At 64.1% G+C, this 19680-nt stretch overlaps 4 protein-coding genes across 4 annotated transcripts; all 4 read left to right on the plus strand.

The window, feature by feature from the left end:
• Positions 1-187: 187 nt before the first annotated feature.
• PFL1_02659 (uncharacterized protein) lies at positions 188-2364 on the plus strand (the record flags this gene model as incomplete). Its single annotated transcript, XM_007880173.1, has 2 exons — positions 188-1478; positions 1634-2364. 2 exons carry the CDS (start codon positions 188-190, stop codon positions 2362-2364), a joined length of 2022 nt encoding a protein of 673 aa, XP_007878364.1.
• A 4760-nt stretch (positions 2365-7124) lies between these two features.
• Positions 7125-11507, plus strand: PFL1_02660 (uncharacterized protein; the record flags this gene model as incomplete). Its single annotated transcript, XM_007880174.1, has 3 exons — positions 7125-9321; positions 9421-11379; positions 11479-11507. 3 exons carry the CDS (start codon positions 7125-7127, stop codon positions 11505-11507), a joined length of 4185 nt encoding a protein of 1394 aa, XP_007878365.1.
• A 1514-nt stretch (positions 11508-13021) lies between these two features.
• On the plus strand, positions 13022-14345 carry PFL1_02661 (uncharacterized protein; the record flags this gene model as incomplete). The annotated part of the gene is made up of 3 exons (XM_007880175.1): positions 13022-13838; positions 13980-14091; positions 14201-14345. The coding sequence occupies 3 exons, from the start codon at positions 13022-13024 to the stop codon at positions 14343-14345; spliced, it is 1074 nt and encodes a 357-aa protein (XP_007878366.1).
• Positions 14346-15980: 1635 nt separating this feature from the next.
• PFL1_02662 (uncharacterized protein) lies at positions 15981-19619 on the plus strand (the record flags this gene model as incomplete). The annotated part of the gene is made up of 4 exons (XM_007880176.1): positions 15981-17307; positions 17435-18041; positions 18190-19228; positions 19365-19619. The coding sequence occupies 4 exons, from the start codon at positions 15981-15983 to the stop codon at positions 19617-19619; spliced, it is 3228 nt and encodes a 1075-aa protein (XP_007878367.1).
• Positions 19620-19680: the final 61 nt, after the last annotated feature.

Raw genomic sequence — 19680 nt, forward strand, 5'->3', positions numbered from 1 at the left:
AGGCACAGCAGCCGCACAATGGCTCCAAGAGCCCCCGTGGCCATGCTCGAAGTCGCGGCCACCGCCAACGTCAAGTCTATAAGAGGACTGCCTGCCGAGCACCCCTTTACCTCTTTCTGCATCGACACCGTCGACCACGACCTCAACCCATTTCAAGCCTTCCCACGCTCAACAACGACCCCCCAAGATGTCCAAGTGGCTCCGCTTCGTTGCAGTGCTGCTGCCAATCGTTGCATTGACCAGCAAGGCCAGCCCGCTGCCCGAGTTTGACCTCGATGCGCTCGCCGAGCTGCCCACTCCCACCTCGATCCCGGCCGATGTCGCCTTCACCGTGATCGACGCCGCCACTGCAGTCCAGTCGATCCTCGCCACTGCCACGCCGGCCGCCGCCATCAAGGACGACCTTCTCGAGGGCGCTCAGGAGGCCGAAGAGAACGCCGCTGCTCCCACCGTGTCGGTCACGACGCTGCGAAAGCGCGACGAGCCCAAGTCGCTCTACCCGAACCTGCCTGCCGGCAACTACGTCGACACTGCCCAGTGGCCCGCCGGCAACTTTACTCCGGCCGAGTTCCAGGCGTTTTCGCTCTACTCTACGGCCGCCAACACTGTCTCCGTCAATGGCTGGACAAAGAGCTACACGGGCCTCAAGAGCGTGCGCGGCAACATGCCCGCCGTGCTGCGGATCAACACGGCCTCGGCCTGGGATCCCGGCGCAATGGCCGCCAAGTGCAACACCATCACCGACTGCGTCTCCTTTGCCATGTGGTTCGAGCGCACTCCGACCGTGGCGCCTAGCGACACCGTCCCCAACCCCGTCCCCGGCGTGTGGATCAAGGTCCTCTTCTACGGCTACCCGCTCGGCCCCGCCGATGCGACCAACGAGGGACAGTGGCAGAGGAAGTTCTGGCGCACCCAGGCCGGCGTTACGTTCTTCAACCGCAACAACCTCATGTCGAAGCAGGTCCCCGGCTTCTCGGGCCCCTTTCGGCTGCCCGGCGCCATCAACGTCACGAGCACGCAGGTGGCGGCCAACGGAGGCATCGACCCGCAGATGACCAAATCGGACCCGATGACGGGCATCCCGGACCCGCTCGTCTGCAAGGCCCTCTGCGAAAGGTACACGGCCGACCCGGCCTACTTCAACGGCATCAAGAAGAACTGCAACCAGTTCAACATCTTCCTCCTCGCCCTCAACGGCCAGGCGACCGGATGGCAGTGCCAGTACTACACAAACGTCTTTGGCGCCGAGGCGGCCACCGACATGGGCGGCAGGGACTCGAAGGGCAACCGCGTCGAGGTCATTGGCAGCTGGGTCTACAATGCCGCCACCCAGCTTGCGCCCTACGTTCGGCAGGTGGTCGACTGCGGCCGCAAGAACATCAACCACAGCGGCAACTGCACCCAGGTGCAGGACTGGTCCGTCTTCATGGGAGACGACGCCGACACACTCGGCTTCAAGAGCTTCCCCACGCAGTTCGGTGAGTGCAGAACAGTTAGACTGGGGCCGATGCTTTGGTTGACATGGTAGCCTGTCGTCGGCCACGCCATCGCCGCCGAGAGCTCCTCGTTGCTGACAGCTCGTTTTGGCTCTCTCGGCTCGCCGCTCGACGCCCTTGGCCCTTCTGCTCTCCAGACTTCACTGCACGAACCATCAACGGCTGGAAGATCTCAGCCACCACCGGCCAGTTCAAGAACGATCCGCAGGGCGCCTGCTCGACTTATCCTGGAGCGGGTGCTCCCGGAAACGTGGCCTTGCCGGCGGGATCGCACTACATGGAGTGCTTCAGCGGCGTGACATGGACGGCGCAGGGCTTCACCGCCGACCTCATCTCGATGACCGTGCTCAAGCCCGGCGTCATCACGGCCTACCGCGGAGCGTTCAAGGTGGGCACCTTTAACGCGCCCGCCGGCAGGGACGTCAAGTTGCCCGACACCTGGACGGGGATCACGGCGTTCTCCAACACTGGCATCCTGCGCTTCACCGACTTCAAGATGGTGCGACGCTACTCCTCTGTGCCCTTCAAGAAGCGTTCCGAGATCGTCGTGTCTTTTGAGACGCGCGACGACGCTGCCGCTGCCGCTGCCGCCAGCACCGACGGCGCCGTCGGCGGCGAGGCGACGACGACGATCCTGGGCTACGAGGGTGTCATCTACGAGCTGCCCGGCGATTGTCAGGCGGGCTTTGCCGCTCAGGGCCAGTGTGGCAGGGTCGTCACTGATCCTGCCGTCAGCACGCTCGACATGGCCAACCTCGAGGTCATCACGGCCAGCCCCGACGACGCCGCGGGCGCCCCCGCGTCCGTCGACGCGACTCCGGCTGCTGATCCCGCCGCAACGACCGACACGTCGACTGCCAGCGCTTGAGCACGTCTGCCGCCGTCCCGATCGACGGCCTTGCCATCTCCTGCCTTGCCTGTGTCCCGGGCTCTGTTGGTGGGCTCCCACAGCACGCCAGTTAGTGCTGTGCGGTCTACCAGCTTGTCACCTGCTCTCTTTCCTCTTTCGCTTGGCATCTAGGTTATGCATCCTGGTCTGGCTTCTCAGTCCGCCAGGCTGTCACGCTGGTTCCTCTCTCTCGATGGATGCGTCACGGGATAGCCTTTCTCGCTTCTCCGGTTCTCTCTCTTCGCACGCGTCTGTATTTCTTCTGGTCGTGAAAGCGGGATCGACATCGTTCTTCAACGGGATCGGTCTGAACATAAAGAGTGGAAAGGAGGTCGTGACGGCGACGACAGCGACAGACCGACAAAGGCGGGACGGAGCGTGGAAGATGCCAAGCCAGGTCGAGGGTCAAGCCAGGGAGCGTATGATGAGCATCCGATCCGAAGGTAGCCTTTGGTCCCGAGGAGCCCGTGTGCGCGAGAGGCGGCGGATAAACAAGCGGAGCTGGTCATTCTTCGTCCTCGACTCGACTCGACTCGACTTGGCTCGACTCGACGCCATTGATCGCACTTTGCTGTCGAGGTCTGACTGGCATATCAGGTCGGACTCTGGTACGAGCGACCCGTACGATGGGAAGGTCAGGCGTGACGAGCGTTAAATTAAAGCTTTCCAGGCAGACAGGCAGGCAGGCCAGGCCTGATCAGGCACGCGACCGATCGAGGGGGTCAGAGAGGTCCAGACTCGCCGTGCGCTGAGCCTGTCGAGGTCGATCGCGATGGCACGCCTCCGACCGTTTTCGTGCTCTCGCCATCACATGCCTCGTCGAGCGCTGCGCCCCACTCAGATCGACGGGCAGAAAGTGCGGTACATCAGGTACCGGTACGCTATGATGCGGTACTGTACGAGACCGTCTGCCGCGCGCACAGCGTATCCGGCTCATGCCGACCAACAACAAGAGGGCAGGTGCGGTACCGGTAGGGCCGACGCCATCCAGTCCCAGCCGCCCATTGTGCGCACCGCACCGCACCGCACCGTGCGCGGCTGAACTCGGCCAGCATGCGTCGGTCGCATCGTCGGGTCCTCCGACTTTCTAGGCCAGCTTGTCGTTGATCGCAGATGGTGAATGCGTGCGTGCCCTCTTCCGCCGCATGCAAGGAAGATCGCGAGGCAAGACCAGAGGAGGAAGAGAAGCAGCTACAGTTGGAGTAGTAGTGCTTGTAGTAGTAGCTTGCCAAGCCAGGACAGTGCGACACCTCGCCGCCAACACCTCGACCTTTTGGGGATCTGGGATGGATACGTAGGAGCCGCCCAAGAGGTGAGATGGATGCGTCTGCCTGTTGGGCACCAGAGGGCCCACGCGGGCTAAACCGACACCTCGCTCGCTCGCTCCTGCTTCTGGACTTCCGATCGCGTGCGTCGGGTATTGACCTTAGCCTGCAGGCCTGCGAGATAGAGGAGCAAAGATGCTAGGCAGGCCAGGGCATACGTACGCTGTTGTCGTCGGACGAGCCTAGCCGGGTCGGGACCGATGGTCTAGCGTCGCGCTAACCAATTTATCGGGTCGTTGCCGCGGGACCATGGTCGGAGAGAGGGAGAAGAGGCTCGGCTGTTCCGCTCCCCTGGCGCCATGCCTAGCGCTGTCTCGGGAGCCATCCAAGGCAAGCAGGAGCGAAGAAGGCAGGCGTACCGATACCGGTGGCAAGATGGCGAGCGCCTTATCCTGACTGCGATAAACCAGGCAAGCAAGCAGGAGGAGATTCCGGGAGAGCGTGGTGCGCCTTCTTGTCCTCTGCCTGACGTAGCGAGCAGGCCCAGCCGCCTTGCTTGCTTCTGAAGGTGATGCATCCCTCACTCAGCACGCCTCGTCGACGCGGCGATATACGATCCGCTCGACTCGCTTGCGGCAGCAACCAGCAGGCAGGAAGGCAGGCAGGAAGCAACAGCAGGCAGGTCAAGCCTGCTCTGTCGACAGCAACCGTCCAGGCAAGGCGAAGGCCCTTGCCGCAGCACCTTATTGAACCTGCCTGCTTTTGTCTTGCCACAACCGGCTGCATGGCCGGCCGGCGGCCGCCGATGGCCTCGGGTTGGGTGGTCTGAAGCGCCGAGCCACACAGGAACGCCGACGTGCTCTCGGTGGTCGGTGGTCGGTGGCGGTCGTCCGTCGATGTCCGGCGCTCGGCGGCGGGAGCTGCTGGGCTCGGCCTCGAACAATGAGCCGCCACTGCGCCATTTTAATCGCACCGAGTCTGGGCGGGAATACAAAAATGAAGCGCGACTGCCCGGTTTCAAGCGGAGCGAGGTGTTCGAATTTCGATTGCCTGCCTGCTTGGTCTGGATTGGTTCCTGCTTTGCCGCGCCTGCCTCTGGGCGCGTTGGCCTGCAGAGGCAGGCTACGCGCAGGCTAGGGGCTGGCCGGGCCACGAAGCAAGCAAGCAAGCAAACAGCAGGCAAGCGACGGGGGGGGGCGGGCGCGTGTTGGTGTGCATGTGGGCCCTTGCTCCCTCGAGAGGCAGACCGGCGAGGCCTAGCTGCCAAGCGAGAAAGAAGGTCTGGACCCTGGACCCGGCCCCAGGCTCGCCTAGCTGCTGACCCTGGCCTGCCTGCGCTGCGCTGCGTCCGGGCCTAGCAGCTGCCCTGCCTGCCTGCCGCCTGCCTCGTTTTTCTTTTCCCGCACCAGCCGATGGCCGTACCCGAAACGCCACGTCGTCGTCGTCGCTGGTGGTCGCAGAGGCACGACGTACGGATCGAGATACAGAAAGGCTGGAGAGGTCGACTTCGCCTGCTGACGGCCTCGTCGAGGGCATCGATGGCCGCTCTGGGCCATCAAAGGCAAGGCCGGAGGCTGTTCCGCAGAGGCATACACGTACATATCTGCCCATAGACTGCGCTGTCCACCGGCATCGCCGACGATGAGGGGGTGCGCCCGCATAAAAAGGCCTGGCTCACCGCAGAGGAGCCAGTCGAGTGTCTTGTGGGTGGCTGCACCAACGGCGGCTGGCTGCCATGACAAGCAGGCAAGGGCGCAAAGCGAGAAGGCTTGCAACCGGGCAGGCTAAAGCAGGCCAGGCTGCTTGGTCGGCGTGCGTGCGTGCGTGGATGCGTCGCAAAAGGGAGAGTAGTCGGGCCGCGCCCAGGTGCGTTGGCAACCCAGCCCCCACCTTCCCAGGGCCCGCCAGTCACCTCGCTCGCTGGCTGCCTGGCTGGATGACTGGCTGACTGGCTGACTGGCTTGCCCGCCTGCCTGTGCCTGCCTGCCTGCCTACCCGCCTGTCTTCCCCATCGAGGGTCTCGACCCTTGCTTCGCCCCTCGACGTGTCCGAGCGCAACCGTAGCCTCTTTTCCCATAACGTTGCGACCGCCGACCCACAACACCGTACCGCACCGTACCGCACCATCACCGCACCATCACCGCACCATCACCGCACCATCACCGGCCCAACGCTGAGGTTTGCCCGCCACCTCGTCGTCGCCACCGTTCGTTCAAACTTTGCTACACGCCTCGCCTCGACGACACCGATACCGGCACCTGTACCGGACACCGCTCCAGTCAGCCGCCACACCTGCCCTAGCACCGTACCTGCCGCGCCGCACCGGGACGAGTTTCAGGGCGCCCCAGCGCTGCTCTCCTCTTAGCTTGGCGTTCCGGTCAACGCCAAACGAGTGGTCTGACACGACGAAGTCGCCCTTGCTCGTTGCCACCAGCTACCATCGCCGCCTACCGCCTCCCGCATACCGCCATCCCCAGACCCACCATCCAACCGCCGCCTTGCCCCATTCCTCGCCCCTTGGCACCAAACGCAGCGATTGCAAACTTTTCACCACCGCACCACAACCATCACCGCAACTTGAACTGCCACGATCTCCCCCGCCCCACCAAACGTCGTCGCCTGCTCTTCCACCTGTCGATTGGTCCTGCCGGCTTCGCTTCACCACAGAGGCACCCGTACTGGTGCCTACACTTCCTGTTCTCGTCAGTTCCACCGCCTATCACCGGACGACCGCTGCTGTCAGACGGACCACCGTGTACCGGAGACTGGTAGCCGCGGTACTCTTTCAGCACAACTCAAACGGAGCTCAACAGCTCATCTCGTTAGACACGCCCACAGGCTCCAGCTCGCATCGCTCTGCCGCTTCCGCCGCCGCTGCCGCCTTTGCAGCCTTCCCTTGTCCGTTGGCAGCGGTCGCTCCTGCTGCCATCGCCGCAGCTCACCAGAAGGCTGCGCTCCGAGGCCGCGCACACCAGCGCCGCCGAGTCTCTTGGGATCACGACCTGCACCTCCAGCCACACCTACTGCAACGCCTCGTCTCTACAATATCCTTCAGATCCAATTCCCGGGTCGCCGGATCAGCCCCTCACATACTTTCGTCCCGCCCGGTAGATTCATATCCTTCCCTTACACCCAAAACCCCGGCCGATCGCCAACTTCGAGCGGCCTCGAGCGGCGAAGCAGCTGCGGCGATCCGGTCGCCGACCGACCTCCGCACCGCGTCCTGCTGACCCCAGAACGCGTTCGCCTTGTTCTCGACCCGCTACCCCGGCGAGCTCCATCATCACTGCACCTCCCGAAGTTGGGAGACGGCCATTCAACCTGTCGCCCCACGACTCGTCGAGACCTTCGATCCCCGACGCTTCCAAAGAGTACCTGAGGCAGGCCTTGCTGCCGGGCAAGAGACGCATCGCCGATACGACGCCGACCGACGCGCACAACGACCTCGACGTCGCCAAGAGGCCAAAGCTGCCAATGAGGCGGGGCATGCGGCCAGCCACAGCTCCCGAAGACGGCGAGACGGAATGGGAATCGCGCCGCGCCTCATCCTCGGCCTCTAGCCTCCATCGCGGCGAGAGCTCGATGGGCTACAGTCGGCCGGGCAGCCACGCTGGCCCTGGCGCCTGCGACGGCGAAAGGAATGTGGCAGTGAGTGGCGCCGCCTTCGATGCTGGTGGGTCTGCGACGGAGTGGGCCACCGCTACCGACGCCACCACCACGTCGGAACCCTTTGGATCGGGATCTGGGTGGCGCTGGGGCACCTCTGGCACCTGGTCGCCCAAGGCCGCGCCGATGGTCGCCGACAACCGCTCGGTCTCGTTTCAGTCGCACGTACGCGTGCAGTCGAGCAACTTTGATGGGGAGACACCGTCCGGCTCCCTCGGCCAGGGTCTCATCGGCCTGCGGCGGTCATCGCTTGCGGACCGCATATACCCCGCTCCTGGATCCGGTCAAGGGCTCGACTATGGCGGCGAAGGGGAAGGAGACAACGACGACGGCGGCGACATCGAGTTCGAGGCCGCAATCGACTTTGATCCTGTCCGCGAGCGGGCCGTCACCCGGCACGGCCTCCAACTGCAGCCTCCGCCCGAGATGGACAAGATCGACGGCTTCCTGGACCTGCTGGCGTACACGCACACGGGCTGGGCATTCGGGCTGCTCGTCGCCGTCGGCTCGCAGGGCCTCGTGCAGGTGTCGGGCCAAGACTGGAACGGCGCCTGCCCGCTGTCGCGCACCGCAGCCTTCGAGCGCTGCTGCCAGACGCCATGGCAGAATGTCATCCTCGAGTCGCCGGTGCTCGAGCGCGGGTCGACCTCGTCGTCGTCCTCCTCAAACGCCGAAAGCTGGTCCCGTGCCATGCGTGCCAGTCGCAGCGAAGACTCGCCACTGAGCCGGCCACCGCTGGTGCGCCAGACAGGCCCCCCGATCCCCACCAAGGACGCCCCTTTTCACCTCACGTCCGTCTTTCGCGCCATCTGCCTTTCGCCATCGCCGGACCGGCAACCGGTCCCTGTGGGCATGCTGTTTGCGTTCGAGCAGAGACCCGCGGGCCCTCGGTGCGGCGCCGACTTTTCCCGCATCGTCGACTCGATGGCGCAGACGGTGCGCACCGGCCTCGAGCGCAACGCCAACGTGATGCGGCGCGAAAAGGAGCTGCTGGCGCAGTCGTCGCTCATTTCGATGAAGCGGTTCGTCTCGGGCGAGCTGCCGCAGTCGTCGATCGGCAAGGAGACGGGCTCGCTCGGCATGGGCATCTTTTCGCAGGCGGCCATGTCGATCCGCGCCATCCTCAAGGCGCACAGCTGCGTCATCTGGGACATTAGCTGCTTCCGCCTGTTTGCGACCGACGGCTCCGGGGGCAGCCAGTCGTCGGACCCGATCAATGAGGCCGATGCTGCCGCCGCTGGCGGTCAGTCTGCGCCTCAGGCAGAGACCTGGGACACCTGGAACGTCCGCACCAGCCTCCACGAGCCGGACTCGGGAGCTGCCGAGTTGGGTATGCCGGCGACGATGGCATCGGCCTCGGCCCATGTCGACCCCGCCCAAGCCGATGGCAGCGCGCTCGCCCTTCCGGCAGAAGACGTTGTCGTGGCGACGACCGTGGCCGAGGCAGCCAGCCCGAGCATCGCCGCCCGCGCATCGATGGGCGAGGCGACGGCTGGCGAGAGCGAGGACTCGGCCAATTCGGACGGCTGGACATGCTCGTTCCCCGTTACCAGCCAGCCCATCGGCGTCATCGGCAGCTCGGGCGGCGCGATGCACCATTACGAGGACCTCGACGGCACGTTTTCGCGGCCGCTCATCGCCGAGTTCCTCGCCACGACCAAGGAGCTCGGCCTCAGCAGCCGCCCGCAGGCCGAGGGCGAGCACATCAAGTCGGCGGAAAGCACCATCTTTGGCGAGGCATCGTCGCTCTCCAACCTCGTGCCCAACGGCTGCCAAGGCTTGATCGCCGTACCCGTCTTTGAGACTGACAACCAGCCGGCGTTCATGATCTTTGTCGCGTTCGACGAGCCGCCGGTTCTCGAGGCGGCGGACCGTCACTATGTCGAGCAGGTGGGCTCGTTGCTCCTCACGTGGAGCATCCGCTCGCGTGTGGCCCGCGTCGACCGCGCCCAGACACACTTTATCTCCAGAATCCAGCACGAGCTGCGGACGCCGCTGCACGCAGGTGCGTGTTCGGCCGTCGCACCCGCTTTCGCTTGACACCCACCGCGACGAGTCTGCTGATCCGCCCTGACACCCTTCCTCTTATGACCCCCGCCTGCAGTCATCGGGACGCTCGACATCCTGAAAGAGTCGCTCGCCGAGCGCTGCCTAGCCCCGGAGGCGGCGGATCAGCAGGAGCTGGCGGCGCTCGTCGAATCGGCAGCCACGTCGGCCGACGCCCTCAACAACATGATCAACAACGTGCTCGACTTTGGGGCGCTCAAGGCGATGCCGGTGCAGCCTAAAAAGGCCGACGACCTGCCGTGCTTCCGGTGGAACGACATCTCGGCCGCCATCTCGGACACGTGCAAGTCCGAGTGGATCTCGGCGCTGCAGCGGGGCGAGCTGGGCATGCCCGAAGCGGGCGCGACGCAAGAGACGCCCGAGCTGCTGCTCGACCTCGACTCGTCGGACCTGACGGGCGACCTGATTGCCACGATCGACCTCGAGGCGCTGCAGACGGTGCTGCGTAAGCTCGTCAACAACGCCATCCGGGCCACCAGCGCCGGCTTCGTCACCGTCGGGCTCAAGATCAGCTCGCGCGAGGCCATATGTGAACGCAAGATCCGCCCCGGATCCAAGCCGCGGCCAAAGGACCGCACCTACGACATCGAGGTCACCGTCGAGGACACGGGCAAGGGAATGCAGCGGGAATTCATCGAGTCGCACCTGTTTGCGCCGTACGCCAAGGAGGACACGTTTTTGCCCGGATCGGGCCTGTCGCTGGCCATCGCCTCGAGGCTCGTCCACCGCATGGGCGGCCACATTACGGTGGTCTCGTCGCCGCTGGGCACCAAGTTTAGCATCACGCTCCCGGTGCGCTTTGGGCGGACCAAGCGGGCGCCGTGCCCGGCGCAGTCGGCGGCATTGCAGCACCGGGTCGCCGCACACTTTGTCGGCTTCGACACGCCGGGCCTGGCTAAGACCAAGGCGATCATCGCGCGCCGCCACAAGCTCGACGAAGTCGAGCGGCTGGCTGACGCCCGCATTTTGTTTGCCACGGCCGAGAGCATGTCGGAGTGCGACGAGGCGCTGTCGCAAGTCGCCGCGGCGGCTTCGAGGAAGTGCCCGTCGCAGCTCGTCGTGCTGGAGCGGATCGACACCAAGTCCGGCGACGGCCGGCGAGCCAGGGTCGAGCAGTCGGAGCTCGACGCGCTGCTGCGGCGCCACGGCCTGGCCAACGACGTGCAGGCGCGCAAAGTGCCGCGGCCCGTCGGGTACAAGGCGAGCTCGATCATCGACACGGTCAAGGAGCGCGTGCTCTTTCCGCACCGCGACGCGCGAGGCTCCAAGTCGACGAGGTCGACGTCGTCGGAGCCATCGGCGGCGTCCAGGTTCTCCAACACGCAGCGGTCGTCCGAGGCGCCCTCGCTGCCGACACCGACCAACCTGGACGCCAAGGCGGCCAACCCGCTGGGCATCGCTCGCGGAAACCCGGACGGCTCTGGCGCCGGCCTCGACAGCGACGGCGTCGAGGGGAATTGCAAGGCCATGGTGGCGCCGCAGCACCAGATCAACGACGTCGACGTCAACCCGAGCCCGTGCACCGACGTGCGCGCCGCTGCGGCCGAGTACGCCGTCGAGCCGGCGACGCTGCAAGAGGTGCGCGTGGCCGCCGACGCCCTGGGCGGCGACCCGACGTCGCACGACTTTGTCGTCATGGTGGTCGAGGACAACCCGCTCAACATGCGCATCATGACGACGATGCTCGACCGGGCAGGGATCCGGTACGTGCAGGCGTGGAATGGGCGCGAGGCCGTCGACCTGTTCCGCGAGCACCTGCCGCACGTGGTGCTGCTCGACATCACCATGCCCATCATGGACGGCTTCCAGGCGTGCGCCGAGATCCGCAAGCTGCGGCCGGCGCACCTGGTGCGCGACGACGGCTCGCCGCGCCACCGCATCATTGCCGTCACGGCCCTCAGCTCCGAGGCCGACCGGCTGCGCGGGCGCGAGGCCGGCATGGACGACTGGCTTAAGAAGCCGCTCAAGATGTCGAGCCTGATGAGCGATCTCAAGGGTGAGTGTCGGGTGCCGAGGGCAGTGTAGGACTGTGAGGGAGCGAGGCAGGAGCTGACCTGCGACCCTCGTCCTTTTCATCATGCTCTGCGTCCAACAGCATGGAAGGCGCAAGTCAGCCCGGTCTGAGGAGCTGTCGCCTTTCCGCACTTGCTCCTTCTTCTTCTTCTTCTTCTTCTTCTTCTTCTTCTCTCTGCACACACGAACACCCACTCATACACACAGACACGGAACGTAATGGAGTCACTGCTGACGAGACGCGAGCGTCGAGCTCGAGGGCCGGGTCGCGATGGTTCCCGACTGATGTGTGTGCAGTTATCGGTGGGCCGTCAGTCGTTGTCAGCAGTCAGCAATCAGCAGTCAGGCGTCGGCAGTCAGCCTGACGTGATGGTCATCCGTGCGCTATATCGAGCGCTGGCCAACTTTGCGAGGAGCGGGTCCGACCATAGGGCCACGGCGATGTTGACGGGGCCCCGCCTTTTCCTCTGCCTCCATTTTCGCCTTTTCAACGGCGGACATGGCTGCATTCCTTGCGTCGATGTCCGACGAGGATACGATGACGATGATGTCACGTCCCGTCGAAGCAGTTCCAGTCGGAACCTACAGCTTCGAGAGCAAAGTATGGTCCGCCGTTGGTGCCGGGACGATACAAAGTCGAGGGGCGACGATGTTGTGCGGATCCGCAGTCACACCGTACCCCTCTCTTTCAGGTTGGCCCTGGAAGCCGACCCGCGGGTGGGCGTGCATTCTTGTTCCCGAGTTCCGTGCAGCACGCAGGCATCCGCCCCCCAAACCCCCGCGGTTCCCGCACACTGCCAGCGATACATACACAGCCTTGCTCTGGCAACGACCCCTCTTGCCACCCGACGATGGCGGCGTCATGGTCCGTCCAGTGACCGCCCTTTTGTCTTTTCGCCTCTCTCCCCTGGTTTGCTGTCAATATCGGACCGGGGCCTCCGCGAAGGGTACATACGTGCGCCAGATCTTGCCACGCTGTGTACGGGTGCCAAATCTACGCCGCGTGAAAAAAAGGCAGAGATCGAGCGTGGGTGGGCCACGGCGAAAAAGTCGAAAATTAAATTGGGCCTCGGCGGCGGCAGCGGAAAATTCTGACACCTCGGCTCCCGACTCGCTGTGCCCTGAGCCCCCTAGCCTGGACCCTGCCTTTGACGTGGGTCCGGCGTGGGTGCGTCCGCCGTGGGCCCGCCTCTGGCCTTTCAACAAAAACGGTCGCGGCCCCCGCAACCGCTACCGCTGCCGCTGCTCAGGCAGGGCAGGCCCGCCAGCAAAGCACCATGGTCCGCCCGCGCCTTTGCCATCGCATGCTGTCGCCCTCGCCCTCGCCCTCGCCCCACCCGCTGTACGTACCGCGGCCTCGGCTCCATTCGTGCTGTCTACTCACACTACGGGCCCGCCACGATGTACCGCACCTGCGGGTCTCATGCCTGCCCGCCCGCTCGTCCGCCCCGCCGTGCCGCGCGGACCATGATCGAAAAGCTATGGCGGCGGCCGTCCGCACTTCCTATATAACCAAAGAGCCTGTGGACGGTTTGCTCCACCCTGCCCCTGCCGTCGAGCACCGTCAATCGTCCTCCATCGACCCCCACCACCGACGTTATCGACACCACGCGCCCCCGCTCGCCATGTCTGCGACAGAAACCATGACGGCGTCGCGTCCCAACACCGACGCCGCGTCGTCGACGACGGCGCCCTCGAAGCCGGCCATCAAGCCGCACCTCATGACTTCCACCTGGCACCTCCAGGACCCGTCCACCTGGAACTTCTGGCAGCGCATGCTCGTCCGCCTCGACCTCCTCCAGCAGCCCAAGGACGCACCAAAGGCCCCCATCCGCGTCGGCGAAAAGGTCCCCTACTACCCGGCCTGGCGCCAGCACGCCTGGATCTTCCCGCGCGCCGCCGCCCCGCTCGTCATCCACTACGCCTACATGCGCCTCACCGGATGGACGCTCCACCCCGTAGCCGCCTTCTTCTTCTACGTCATCTCCTTCAAGCTCTTTGCCGTCGCGTCCGTACGCAAGTTCAACCGCATGGCCCTCCGCTACGGATACTTTGACGGCATGGCCCCCAGAGACGGCGTGCCCGACACCCAGTCCCGAAAGGTCGTCCTCTCGCTCCTCGGCACCATCTCGATCCGCCCTCTCTTCGCCCTCTGCGTCGCGTACGACCGCCACGCCCTGCCTTCCCTCAGCTGGTACTTCCCCCTTCAGCTCTTCCTCTACGCCTGCATCCTCGACTTCTTCTTTTATTGGTACCACAGAGCCACTCACGAGGTATCATGGGCATGGCGGTACCACAAGAAGCATCACATGACGAAGCATCCCAATCCGCTGCTTTCCGCTTTCGCCGACGAGGAGCAAGAGTGGGGTGACATTCTCATCATCCCGTTCCTGACCTGGCTCTGCATGCCGGTCGACTTCAGCACGTGGTGGATGTGTACCAGTGAGTGTTGCATCCTCGTTTCTTCAACGAACGACCGTATCCGTCGTGTCCCCGTCCCGCTCACGTTCCTCGGTTGTCTCCCTATCTCGTACCTATTCCCCTTTCCACCCTGCCCCCTTCCACGTCCTCACAACGACGCAGCTTACATTTTGTGGGTTGAGGCCTTAGGCCATGGGGGTGTGCGCATGTACTGGCCGACGACGACGACGGGCTCCATCTTGCGCCCGCTCGGTATGGACCTTTGCCTCGAAGAGTGAGTACCATCTCGACGCGTTTTTCCCCCTTTTCTTTTTTTCTTTCTTTCTGCAACTTCACCCGCTGACATTCCTGCCTCATTGGCCATGTTCTCGTCGTTTCCGAAGTCATGACAACCACCACAGGCATGGTTGGAAAAGGAGCGGAAACTATGGAAAGCAGACCAGGCTTTGGGATACGCTGTTCGGGACGAAGCTGCCGCGCGACGAGTGTCGTGAGGACAATATCGACTGGTCGTACCAGGCGTACTGATTCCGCTGCGCCCCGTTGTAATATAGAGATTGATTCGGAACGCTTACCACCGCCGAGGCTCGAAAAAGAGCGGCAACTACGGAAAGCAGACGAGGCTCTGGGATGCACTTTTCGGGACGAAGATGCCGAGGCAGGAGTGGACCGAGGAGGCAATCGACTGGGACAACACGGCGTGGTGAGCGCGTCGATCTCCAGCGGCTTTTCTCCACTGATTCAAATATACATTATGTCGAGGCCCCTTCCAGAAGAATGCCACAGTCCAGGCTGTTCGTCGAGCAAACGAGAAAGGAGAAAACAGTAGGGGGGTGCAGGGCGAGGTGCGAGCAACGAGCAAGTGGCGCTGGCGCCCGACCTTGCCCGACGCGCCCACCGCTTTCCTCTTTTCAGGCAGAGGCAGCCGCATTGCCACGGTGCCTGTGCAGGTAGCGCAGTCTCATTGCCTATTCGAGGGAACAAGGCCAACGGCATGAATTGAACAACCCAACCTGTTGCACGGCGTAAATTGCCTGCAGTTGCCAGCATCCTGGACCGCAGCAATGCTGCAGTGCTGCAACGCAGCACCAACAATTTGCCATCCACACTCAGACTTGCTTGTCTTCCCTGTCTGTTGGTTCATCTGTATTGCAATCTAAGCTACCTTACAGGCTGCTATCTTGGCAATGACTTGCTTACTCTTGCAGCATGTACATGGACAGCTGACCATCGCGATGTCCTCAGATCGAGGGAGAGGTGGACAGTTCAGGGTTGCTGTTGGGCCAAGCAGAAGTGTTGATCAGTGTTCCAAGGGCGATGTTTCAGCACACTCTCAGCTGCAATGGGACTCACATTTGCCAGCATTGTTGAGCTGAAGTCCCTCGACATTCAGCAGGACATGCATCAATGCTCCGAATGCTCGAGCGCCCAAACCCGTTCTCATCAAGCTCCAAAACTCGACTGCCTTCGCTAGGCCTGGTTCGGCCCCAGCCACCGCCTTGTCCCTCATGAGGAGGTACTTGAGGTAAGGCCACCATGGATCCTTCACGTTCTCCAACAGCAACACCCTGTACCTTGCCTGTATGCCTGACTGGATCTTCACCTGAGTCAACTTGTATCTTACCTGGACATGGATAGACTGGCAGGATCATGTTTGTGAGGCATCAAGAGGATACACTGTTGCTAGCACTTCTGCAGCCCTCCAGCTTGGTTGTGATGGATACACTCGATTTGTCTGTGACACTGTCAAAAGCTGCCTTCAATGTGCATCAATGATAGCGTGCAGGGCCGTCTTGCGTCAGACTTGGGCTGGGCTGCAGCTCCCTGCCTCTCATAGGCGCACCTGCTGGACTTGCGGCCCAGGACGCGGAAGTCGGACTGCATCACTCTGGACCCCGGCTTTCTTCTCATTGCGCGCACCGACCACCAACCTCGTGGCTAGCCTGCCCTTGCTTGGCCAGACGACGCCGACCATCACCGCCACCACTACCACCAGCTCCACAGCGACGACGACAAACACCGTCACCACCTGGCTTCGCGCACACAAGCAACAGTTCGCGCTAGCATTCGCATCGCACACGATAGCCCAACGGTCGCCGCTTTGCCATCAAAGCCAGCTTACTCGGCCCTCGCCGTCCCAGCGACCAAGGTGGCGTGCAAGCGATGCTGGCCCTGACCAGGGCGCCGCCGCTGCTACGCCCCTTGGTCCTGGCCAGATCTCGCCTGCTGCCTTTGCTGCTAGCAAGACCGCCACCACTGGCTCCCTTGATTCCAAGACGGCCCGCCACATCCTCCACCCGCAAGCCCAGGGCGACTCGAAAGGCGGCAACCAGGACCTCGAGGGCCGCGCCGGCGTCGTCCGGCAAGGATGACAAGCCGGGATGGCCACCCCTGGCCCAGTCGGTGCTCGACGACATGGCCAAGTTCTCCGACTGCGTGCTCCTCACCCGCGTCGGCGGCTTCTACGAGTCCTACTTCCACCAGGCGCCCCAGCTCGCCTCGATCCTCGGCATCAAGCTCGCAAACCGCCGCTGGGCTGGCCAGGACGTAGGCATGGCCGGCTTCCCCGCACACCAGCTCGAAAAGTACCTCAAGACGCTCGTCATCGACAAGGGCCTCCTCGTCGCCATCAGCGAAGAGTACCGATCCCCAACGCTGCACAACGAAAAGGCCGACATCCAGCGTCGAGTGCAGCGCGTCGTCTCCGCCGGCACCCTGATGGACGAAAAGTTCGTCGACCCGTTCCGCAACAACTTCGTCCTCGCTATATCGCGCGTGGCCCTGCGGGGGATCGATGGAGCCATCGAGGCCGGTGTACGGGCTGATCCGACCCGGGCGCCGGCGTACTCGACGACGGCAGCAACACCAACGCCACCGCCATCTTTCGGCTACGGTCTGGCGTGGCTCGACGTGGGCACCGCCGACTTTAGCACGACGACCTGCGCCGACCTTGCTTCGCTGCGCGACGAGATCGCCCGAGTATCGCCCCGGGAGATCGTGCTCGAGCCTCGCCTCTTTGGCACCCATTCGACTTCGGCCTCGGCTGGGGAGGATCCTGCAACAGATGGCGGAGGCGGCAGAGCCTCGTACGGTGGCGACCAAGGCGCTGGCTCAGTCAGCCGGGATGGGCCGCTCGAGGAGGCCATCACCGTCGTCGACAGCACCGTCTCGCGCCTCGACGTCGAAACGGACGAGGATCCGATAGTCGCGGCGTCGGCGTGGGAGGCCGAGGCCGAGAGCGGCGCGGTGCGGAATCTGGTGGCCTACCTCCGCTCCCGCCTGCTCGACCACGACGCCGAGATCGACGCACTCACCACTGCGCGGCCGATGCGACTTCAGCAGGACGATCACATGCAGATTGATGCCCACACGCTTTCGGCGCTCGAGGTCAAGGAAGTGGCGCGGGAGGGAGGCGTCAAGGGCAGCCTGTTTAGCGTCATGCGGCGGACTGTGACCAAGGGCGGCACCCGTCTGCTGCAGCAGTGGCTAGGTGAGTAGATGCCCGCTGTTGCTCCGTCGCACCGAGCCGGCTTCGGCTCCTGCATCCTCGCCCGAGTCGCTGTGCCCAAGTCGATGTCCTGACAGTTGTAGCAATCTCACCGCTCGGCCCATCGCAGCCACTCCGAGCACCTCGCTGAGCGTCATCGAAGCCAGGCTGGCGCTGGTCGAGCTCTTCTTGCGGCGGCCTTTCCTGCGGGACGACCTCCGGTCCGTGCTGCGGCTAGGGGCCGGCGACATCTCTCGCGTACTGCAGCGCCTCATCACTCGCCGCAACAACGAGCAGGACCTGCTCGAGGTGCGAGACTTTATCCAGGCCTGCGATCAGATCGTCTCGAAGCTCCAGCAGGAAGCGCAGTACGAGGCCGACGCCGACGTCAAGGCCGAGCTGGCGCCGCTAGTGGCGCTCGGGGACAAATTCAAGGTCCTGACGCCGCTGGGCGAGCGTCTCGGCGGCGCCATCGACGAGCGCGTGATTGAGCACAGGCTACGGCGGCAGGAAGCCATTGCTCAGTCCATCGAGAGTACGGTTGCCGGGACCGATGGCGCGTACGGCGACGAAATCGACTCGGCCGGTGAGGGCGGAAAGGGCGCTGCGCCGACCGAAGTGGCGGCTGCGACCACGGCAAAGGCCCGGAGGCGAACTAAGGCCAGCGACATCGACGAAGCCGAACCGGACGCGACCATGCTGTGGGGCGAAGACTTCGAGCACCTGATCCGACCATCGTGGGTACCCGATGTTCCTCTGGCGGGCCGAGGCGCGCACCTGTCCCCTCTCGAGACCTTGCTTGCTCACCTGTTCTTTTCCTTGCGCGCGCGCGCGCTGTGCTGCTCGTCACGTCCTGTTTCTTCCCCTCCCCACCTTGTTTCACAGCACGTCCAAGACGCTCACGCTGATGACCAAGACGCTGGAAAAGCTGCGGCGCGACGCCCGCAAGCTCGAGGCCGAGTTCAAGGCCAAGCACGGCGAGCATATTTCGCTGCGCTTTGTGCTGGGCCAGGGCTTTGTCGTCCACGCCCGCGGCAAGGCGGCGCGCGACCCGGAGCGCGAGCTGCACGTGGCGGGCAAGCTGCGATCGACGCACACCTACTACTCGGAGCGGTGGACGCTGCTGGGCGGCAAGGTGCACAAGCTGATCAAGGAAATGAAGGACAAGGAGGCGCTCGAGCTCGAGCAGCTGCGGCAGGACGTGCTCATCGAGCTGGCCGCGCTGCGGTGGAACGCCAAGCTCCTCGACCAGCTCGACGTGCTGGTGGGCTACGGCCAGGCGGCACAGGAGCTCGGGCTGGTGCGTCCACAGGTCGACGACAGCCTCGACTTTGACGTGCGCGGCGGGCGCCACCTGAGCGTCGAGATGGGCCTGCTCGAGCAGCACCGCCTGTTTGCCGCTAACGATCTGCGCCTCTCGCGCTCGTCGTTCCTCCACCTCATCACGGGCCCCAACATGGGCGGCAAGAGCACCTTTCTGCGTCAGAACGCGATGATTGCCATCCTGGCGCAGGCGGGCTCGTTTGTACCCGCCCACTCGGCGCGGATCGGCATCGTGGACCGCGTCTTTAGCCGGGTGGGCGCCAAGGACGACCTTTTCCGCGATCGCAGCACCTTCATGGTCGAGATGATGGAGACTTCCGAGATCCTGCGTCGCGCCACGGAGCGGAGCCTCGTCATCGCCGACGAGATTGGACGCGGCACCACGACCGAGGTGGGCCTAGCCGTTGCGTTCGCCACCCTCCACCACCTCTACGCCGTCAACCGCTGTCGCACCCTGTTTGCAACGCATTTCCACGAGGTGGCCGATATGCTCGGATTCCACGACGGCGAAGGCGACGACGACGGGGCAGTACGACGCGACGAGGGGCGACGACGATTTGCCGCCGTCGATTTCTTCTGCACCGACGTGACTGAGTCAGAGGTGAGTGCCTTCTTCCCCGCCAGCGTCGGCGGCGATTCCAATGATCCCTGAGCTAGAGATGTTTCCCCTCCTTACTCATTCGTTTATCGCATGCCCTCCCCACCTCGCCCTCTCCGCTCCGCTTCGAGAACGACAGGACGGCTCGATCACCTACTCGCACCTCATCCGACCGGGCGTCAACCGAGAATCGCACGGCCTCAAGGTGGCCAAGCTGGCAGAGATGCCCCAGGCTGCGCTCGACGTCGCCGCTGCCACCCTCGACTGGCTGCGACACAGGCGCGACGGCCCCCACACACACACCAGCAGAGCCGACGACGACGCGGACCGACCGCAGGGCGACCACGATGCATACGAGGGACTGTACAACAGGCTGCCACCGGCAGAGCGATGAGCGCGCTTTGGATTTGCAACACTATCTGCTATCGATGACAAGCCGCCATCCGGGCACCGCG

The sequence above is a fragment of the Pseudozyma flocculosa genome (assembly GCF_000417875.1).
Source record: "Pseudozyma flocculosa PF-1 unplaced genomic scaffold scaffold00007, whole genome shotgun sequence".
Classification (NCBI taxonomy): domain Eukaryota; kingdom Fungi; phylum Basidiomycota; class Ustilaginomycetes; order Ustilaginales; family Ustilaginaceae; genus Pseudozyma; species Pseudozyma flocculosa.